Raw genomic sequence first — 8,568 nt, forward strand, 5'->3', positions numbered from 1 at the left:
ACACACATAAACAACACATCACACACACACCGCATGAAAACCCCACACACACACCACACATACCACCACACACACACACCAAACACACCATACACACCACATACAATACGCACATACACATACACACACCATGCACCACATACCACACACACTGCACACCACACACACCACACACATACACACACCACACACACATACATACACCACACACACACCACACACACCACCACACACCACCACACATACACACCACACACACACCACACACACCACATACACCACACACACCACACACCTCGCACAGCACACACACCACACATATCACACACACATACACATACCACGCACACCACACACAAACACACACCACATACATACACAACACACACACATACACACACCTCACACACACATCACATACACACACACACACACACACACACACAGAGCACACCACACACAAGGAAACCAACCTCAAGGGAATTTCAAATCCCTGAGACTGAGTGTCCGTGGGGGGAGGCGGGTTCTAGGGGCAAGCTTTTGGGGGGAAGGGCTATAGCCGGCAGGACCCCTGTGGCTTAAGGCTACTGACCAGTTGGAGTTCTTTCTGAAACTCCTCTTCGTGATTCTTCTTTTTGCGTTCCAGGCAGTTGTTCTTCAGACCTCTGTACTTCTCCTTGTCATCCCCTTGGTCTGTTCTCACGATGTCCTCAGTTCCGCTGAGCTCCACGGAGTAAATTTCTGACCTTTTCTGAAAGAGAAGCCCAGGTGCAATATTGGCCCCAAATGGGGTGCGCGAAGAGGTGCTGAGCGCCCCTCTGCGGGGTCAGGACCTGCAGGGGTCGGGAGCCCCTTCTCCCTCGGGAGGGAGTCGGATCCTGGAGACTCTCCCCCATCTCCCGCCGACCGTGGCTTCCTCTCCGCTCGTGTAGAGGGGAGGCGGAGTGGGCACAGGCAGCCAGGAGCTCCTCAGGGTGACCCTTCTCTGGGTGGAGCAGGTGGGAAGTTACTCCCAACACACACTCCTGCCTGATGCCTCCAAGGAGCTGCGAGGTTTCCTTAGAACCCCTTCCGAGGCACACACCCGCTGCGCGTCCTGTTTCTTGGAGAGGGGGTACCCACTAAGCTTAGGACTCTCAGACTGGAGGAGTCGGGAGCCCCCGCTCACTTTCCCCGCTAACTTTTCAGACCGCAAAGCATCCATGTCACCCCATCCTCCGAGTCGGGGCCCGCAGGTGCTGTGGAGCAGGCCTAGGACCGCTGGGCCCCTCCTCGCACATCCGGACTGCCTTCTGTCCCCAGCCAGCCCCAGAGGCCGCAGGGGGCCGTGGCGGGGAGGCAGAGAAACGTTGTCCAGGCTGGGGGCGCCCGGAGGAAAGGCGGCCTCTCCTTTGCCCGGGAGGGGGCATTTATTTTCGCCTTTCCCTCGCTTCCCGCCAGCCCGCTCCGGTCCCGGGCGGCCTCGGCCCGGTGTCTCGAGTCCGCTGCGAACGCGGGGGCTGCACGCACCTGGCGCATGCTGGGCTGGTGGCGCCGCCGGCTGCTGGCTTGGAGCGCGGATCCCGGCGCGCGGCGGCGGCGGGGCGCGGGGCTCAGCGTGTGGAGGTGGCGGTGGCGGTGGCGGTGGCGGTGGCGGTGGCGGTGGCTGAGGTGTTGGCGGTGGAGATACCGGCGGCGGCGCAGACCCTGCACGCACCTCCGCGGCGGATCGTCAGCCGCTGCCCCTAGGAGTCGGCACTCGCCTTAAATGCCGCCTGCCCCGCCCACGTCCCCGCCAGGGCGCCGGCCAGCGGACGCCTCGGACGGCTGGAAACCCGCGGGCGCGCGGGCGGGGCGGGGGACCTGCAGCTACGGGTCCGAGAGCCCTGGGTTGGGGACCCCCCTGGAAACCCCGTTTCCCTCAGGAGCAGAACGCCAGGGTGCTGAGTCTGCAGGGGCGGGTCCCGCGTCCAGGTGACTGCAGCCCGGGGGCCGGCTCGGCGCTCAGAGCCAGACCCGCTACTCCGGCGAGCTCCCGGCGCGCCCACGAACTGTCCAAGCTTCCCTGAAAACCCACACACGCTTTTTTTTTTTTTTTAAATGTAATTTGCCTACCAATAAATCCATTTATAAAAATGTGTAAGCAGAGAGGGGGAAATTGCAGTTTCTCACAGCAACTACTGTTGGAGACGTCCCGGCTAGAAAAGGCGAGTGTGTTCTTGAGAATGGATTTAGATCGGTAAATTGAAGTCTCCGAGAGAATTTGGGAATAACTGAGAGACTCTGAAGAGTAGCTGAATTACTTTGCAGGATCCAATAAGAATCTGGAATTCTGAAACAATTTGGAGAAGGAGTGGGGAGGAGAGATGGGAGGGTTAGGGTCTGTGAGACCCCAGGAACCTGGGGCCCCAGGCTGCAGGTGCGCAGGAGGGAGGCTGTTGGTTAGACGAGTCTGAAGATCTGTCTCCGTAGTGCTGCAAGCACAGGTCTTTCCACGCCTCTCCCTGCTTCTTCCTTTCCAAAAGGACAGAATGTGAAGCCTGGGTTCCTCCCTCTGTGAAGCAAGGATGACACCAATGAGTTGTTTCTTAAATGATAAAGGACAAGAAGACTCCTAGTGACATCTGTGTAGAAATACACATCATGGATTCTGTAGCGTTGGAGGGAACATTAAATTCGAATCCAAACCCAGCAACAGTGCGCCTCTGAGGGGCTCTGCGCTGCATTCTTGGAATGCTCTTCAAAGGAAACATTTGCAGATGGGGTGAGGACATACAAAACATGTATGAAACTGATGTTCCACTGTCTGCTGGGAATCCAAGCTAAGGGCTTTTTAGGAACAGGTGGGTGCTGCTCACCTTCAGCTGCTCCAGCCCCTGCTCCAATTACTGGGACAGATGTAGACTGGAGAAGCAAGGTGCCCAGAGACGTGTCTCTGAGTTCAAGGCCAGTTCAAGCTCCAACAACAAACTCAGATCCTGGGGATTTGACTGGGGGGTAGGAGAGTGGGAAGTTGGGGTGGACTGGGCTAAGGAGAGATGATGACACAGCTTTGGAAATTACTAACTGATGGCACCCTCCCCTGATCCTTGGAGATTTTATTTAACATGTTCTGCTCTGTCGCCCAGGATAGAGTGGAGTGTGATTACAGCTCGCCGCAACTTCCGCCTCCTGACCTCAAGCCGTTCTCCCACCTCAGCCTCCTGAGTAGCTGGGACTACAGGCACAGCTCATTTTGGTGGGGCTTTTTGGCAGAGAAGGGCTATCACTATGTTGCCCGGGCTAGCCTCCAATTCCTGGGCTCAAGCCGTCTGCTCACCTCAGCCTCCCAAAGTGCTGGGATTACAGGTGTGAGCCACCGAGCCTAAGATTGCTGCTTATTCCCATTGGTATCAAGGGAGAGAGTGTGTTCCTTACCACCAGAATGGACGAAAGTGTTTCCATGGTCAGGTTCTCTGGCACTTCTGGGATCTTACAGGGTTCTTGGCTTCTGCCAGGGGCCAGTCTCAGCTGTCACTGCTGTGGCCCTTCCGGCAGATGCTGGTGCAGTTCAGATGTCCTGGAGTGTTGACTTCTCCCAAAGAGGGAAAATGGGGCCACACTCAACCCTAAGTCCAGAATCATGTCCCTGGCTGCCTCTAGTCATCTGGACACTCCACTCTGCCTTGAGGGGAGCAGCCCCTGGGTAACTGTGATGCACGCACCTGGAGGCACTCGCCTGTAGAACTGGGAATTGGATTTCTCCTGAGACACGTTTGTTCCTAGGACCATCACCCACGATGTTCTGGGCCATGTACCCTGATCCCACCCCCTGCAAATGGCTCCTCAACGGTTGGTCATAGAGGCCAGGCTGCAGCCCGGAGACTTCTTCAGCCCACATGTGCTCGTAGCAACTTTTGCTTGAGGTTTTCCTGCTTTTCAAAACAAGCCTATCCATGCCCAGGTTCTTTATTATACCTGCTCATATTGACAACATTATATATTTGGGATAGGATATCCTGATATATGTATTTTCAGCTCATTTTTATTAAATTATATATTTCATGTATTTAAGCTGTACTAGACATAGGGGGTGGTGGGGAGAAATGGTACTAGAATTATGCCATCTTCTGCCCTCTGGGAAGTTGGGCTTAAGTTGGAGAGATGAAATTCTGAAGAAACAATCATAAATGAGCCGAGAAAGAAAATAATTTAGTTCTAACTGGTATAGGCTCTAAGTGCCTTCAGAGTTTAGAGGAAAGAGGTTTCTCTGGGGGAATGGCACAACTTGTACAACTTAGGGTTAACTATTCAGATTGTTTCCATCCATTTGTGTTCTCCAAGAAACTGGGGAGAGAGTCTGGGAGAGAGCTGAGTTGGGGCCTTGTGTGTGTGGCTTCCCCTGGGGGCCCCAGGAGGCTCCTCCTGCCACAGGCTCCTGTATTCAGGGCTGGCCACCAGCTGGCTCCAGAAGAGATGACTGTGGATCCCCACACGGAGGAGGAGGATCCAGGTGACAATGGGAAGAGGAAGCTCTACTTCCTGCTTTGCATCCTACTGGCTTTTCCTCTGCTGCCCACCCGGCCTCTCCCTGTCCCTGGATTCCATTCCTACACATGGGACCGTCCCCACCTGCGGCCCTTCCCACACACCTGTGTCCACTCAGCAGACCAGGCTGACTCGGCCAGTGTTCCTCTCCCGAAGAGGTGAGGGCCGCCTGGGGTTGGAGCCAGGACGAAAACAAAACAAAACAAAGCTTCAGGCAAGCACGGTTCCTGCCGTGTCTTCATTTCTTCGTATCTAGGAAATCCTGAGATTGGCATATGAACATCCTACAGAAAAGAAATTGGCTTTTCAGAAATTAGCATGTCAGCTCCAGCGATGATCCTGCCTGGGGCTGCAAACTCCATGACTGATGGGAATCAGCAGTGGTGTTTCCAGAAGCAGGTGTGGGCTTGTGAGGGGCTCAGAGAGGTGCACCTTCTCCCCTTGTGGGTACAGCTCCCCACAAAAGTCACTATGGCTGGGGTATTCTAGGCTACCACAGTGTTTATTCTGTGTGACTTATGTTGGGTAATCAGATGCTTTTTATTGTATTTAAGCTGTACAACATGATGTTTTCATATGCACTGTGAGATAGTTATGATTATCAAGCAAATTAACATATCCATCCCCTCCCACAGTTACCCTTTGTGTGTGCGTGCGTGTGTGTGTGTGTGTGTGCACGCATGTGGACCCGTGTGATGGGAGCATCGAAAGTCTCCTCTGTGAGCACATTTCCTGGATCTAATGCAATGTCGCCACTACAGGGCTCACGCTGGGCCTGGGGTCTCTAGGCCTTCTCACCCCGCATATCTGCGGCTTTGGGGCCTTTGCCCTGCACCTCTCCATTTCCCCAAGTCCCCCCTAACGAGAGGCCTTCTCAGAAAATTACCATTTTCCATTTAATAGGTGATTGAAAAACAAACTTTATTCTGAGTTGTTTGATTTTTGTTTTTCAATCTTAGGATGAAAACGGGTTCCACCCACATGAATCATCTCCACTTTTGTCATAGAAAGTTATAACAGATATACAACACATATATATGTATAAACTGTATATAATATAAACGATATTATTCACATGAATAGGCTCGTTAACAAAGAGGAGTGTGCTTCTTTGATAAGTGGGAGGCTGCCCTCTTGGTCACTGACTCCCACGCTCTCCAGAGCTGGGGGGACAAACACAGACACGCTAACATGTATTTATTCTCGAACTATTGACTGTGATATGTGTGCAGCATCATACCAGGTCCATCTCCTGAAAGAGCTTTCAACCTTGCTGGGGAGATAAGACATCACCCTTAGATGAGAATATTAATCTAAGAAGCCCAGTGCTGGCTCAACAGGTCGGACCCAAGGGTTCAGAGCAGCCGAGGAAGGAATGAGCTATAGGCCAGGAAAGAGGGTCCCTTCTGGAAGGGGCTCAACTTCAAGTGGATTCTGAAGGCTGGGTAAGCTGAGAAGGAAGGCGCTGCAGGATGTGGGAGAAGAGAAGCAGGAGGGGACCAGCTCCTGCAGAGTCCGGGGTGGGGGCAGGAAGGAACACGATGGCTCAGCAGACAGTCCCATCAGAGCACAGGGAGTCTGGCTGTCCAGCCAGGGGCTTTGCAGACACTGGGCTTTATCCTTGTGCTTTGAGGCCCTTGAGACATTCAGGAGAAGATGAGAGAGAGGGTCTATCGCAAACAAAACAAGAGCCATCCTGACTTTGTGAAGTTGCTTGGCCTGCAGCTGTTCCAGCCTGAGACTCCAGCCTGGGGCCCCTGTACTGGCTCCTGCTGGGAACAGATCTGTACCAGGAGGCTCCTGCTTCTGCCAGACGCAGTTTAGCCCCCCACCTCGCCAATCTCCTTGGGGCTATTTCAGAGTCTTTGAGATGAAACCAGGGAAAGGGCAAAGGACAGTAGCCCAATCTAAGTTAGAGAAATTTCTATGTCTCTTCCCCTCTCCGTGCCCCAGACACACAGATATTTATCCATGTCTCCAGGGTGAACCAAGCTGCACTAAGAGTCGTGTGGGGAGGAGGGAGCTAGGGAATGAGAGAATGTCACAAAGAAACTGGCTGCCTTGGTCACAAAGATTAGCTTCAATCTAATAATGATGGGGCTGTCATTCTTAAATGATGATCTAAATTAATTTTTTTTAAAGTAGGGTTTGAGATCATGGCGCTCTCTCTGTCTTTTTTTTTTTTTTTTTTTTTTGACACAGAATTTTTTTGCTCTTGTTGCCCAGGATGGAAAGCAGTGGCACAATCTCGGCTCACTGCGACCTCCACCTCCCAGGTTAAAGTGATTCTCCTGCCTCAGCCTCCCAAGTAGCTGGGATTACAGGTACCCACTACTATGCCTGGCTAAGTGTTTGTATTTAGTAGAGACGGGATTTCACCATGTTGGTCAGGCTGGTCTCAAACTCCTGACCTCATAAGGTCTACCTGCCTCGGCCCCCCAAAGTGCTGGAATTACAGGTGTGAGCCATGGTGCCTGGCTTGGCTTTTTCTAATTAACAGAGCTGTTCATCCCCCCAAATGTTCATGCCAGATCTGTCCCTTGTGAGATGCCAGGCTAGGTTTTGAGGTACATTAGAATGACCTTGTCCTTTTGGGGCCAGTGCCCCCCCCAGGGCAGGTGCAGATAATGATTACTTCATTATCTTGGCTGCCTTTCTTTCTCTCTGAGGTGCTTTAAATAATCGTCTGTGATAATCCAGCATCCGAGTCAGCATGAAACAAGCTGGTCTAGCTTGTGAACACATCTATCTTGGGATCAGCACTTCACAAAGACAAGAAATTCACTTTTGGAACAAGTGGGGAAAAAAGAGAAGGAGCACAGCCCCCATGCCAGTCTCACGCACGCCAGGCCCCGACTTAGTCCTTGCTGACCCAGAAAAGCATGCAGAGCGGGCTGGCCACCGCTGGTGAAGGGCTTAAAAACAAACCTAGAGACCTTAGGCATGAAAAAAACAAGTAAAGAGAATGAGAATAAAACTGTGCTGTCATGGGCCACCAAGAGCAAACTGGTAGCTGCTGGGCTGCAGGTTTTCCTGGGAGGTCTGCCTGAGAGGTGGCGGTGGCTGAGGTCCTGAGGTCTCATCCACCACTCATGCAGGAGGGGTGGTGCCCCAGCTCCTAAAGTGGACTTGGGTGCAGGGGGATAGAATGGGAAAGCCCCAGTTTAACCACAGGACACCCTCTCCTGGTTCACGTGAAGGAAAACAGGTAAATTTATGAGTGATCTTATTGTGTCTGTGAAATGTCACCTTAGGAAATAAAGCCACTGGCTGCTGAAGCACATGTACAACTAGCAGGAGTAGAGCCCGAAAGCTGGCAAAGTCAGACAGGCAGGGCCAGTGGCATTTGATTAATCAATTGATAAACGGAGCAGGGCCTGGCCACCTGCAACCACAGGAGAAGGTAAAACTGCAGGGAAGAGCTCCATCACACTGGCATCGAAACCAAGGCCTTGAAGATAATAAAACTAAAGTATTTTACTAAGGTTCCTTAAAGTGCCTCATCATAAATAATTTGTATAAAAAAGACAAGATGGTGAGATTTAAATCAGCCCTGCAAAGATGGGGTCTTGGAATAGGCTCCCACACGGAAGACTTGTGCTGGGGTCTTTGTGGGATAGTCTCTCGTCGCCGGTCTAGTGGCTCAGCTGTCACCAGTTCCAGGCACCAGCACGTATGAGCAATTTGCATCCAAGAGCCTTCTAAGTCTCCAGAGTGACCTTTCTCCTCATCCTAGTCCCTCCTTCCTCCCTGATAAAACACAGGAAGCCCTGTGAGATGTATTGCTATGTCTCAAGTATTAAATGGGACATACTTATACTTCATACACCGTCTGTTGTTTAACTGAAATGCACTTTTTTTTTTTTGAGACGGTCTTGTTCTGCAGCCCAGGCTGCAGTGCGGTTGTGCAATCATCAAATTCCTGGGCTGGAGCAATCCTCCCTCCTCAGCTTCCTGAGTAACCAGGAGTAGTCTGAAATGCACAAGTAAATGGCGCTATGGTGTTTTTACTTGCTGACTCCGGTGGCCCTGGTCCTACAACATGCCTTAGGTGTGAGTCCT

The 8,568-nt window shown here is 52.2% G+C and overlaps 1 protein-coding gene across 1 annotated transcript in view; it reads right to left on the reverse strand.

Moving 5' to 3' along the window:
- ATP12A (ATPase H+/K+ transporting non-gastric alpha2 subunit) overlaps positions 1 to 1,705 on the reverse strand; it is a 31,448-nt gene extending 29,743 nt beyond the window's left edge. Inside the window, exons 1-2 of the mRNA XM_032260072.1 lie at positions 1,510 to 1,705; positions 593 to 751 (exon numbers count right to left, since the gene is read on the reverse strand). Of these exons, the coding sequence (XP_032115963.1) occupies positions 593 to 751; positions 1,510 to 1,518 (168 nt within the window). The 5' untranslated portion in view covers positions 1,519 to 1,705. The remainder of the gene's footprint in view (positions 1 to 592; positions 752 to 1,509) is intronic.
- Between the last annotated feature and the right edge of the window lie 6,863 nt (positions 1,706 to 8,568).

Source organism: Sapajus apella, unplaced genomic scaffold, assembly GCF_009761245.1.
Source record: "Sapajus apella isolate SASKATOON/1434 unplaced genomic scaffold, GSC_monkey_1.0 scaffold114, whole genome shotgun sequence".
Classification (NCBI taxonomy): domain Eukaryota; kingdom Metazoa; phylum Chordata; class Mammalia; order Primates; family Cebidae; genus Sapajus; species Sapajus apella.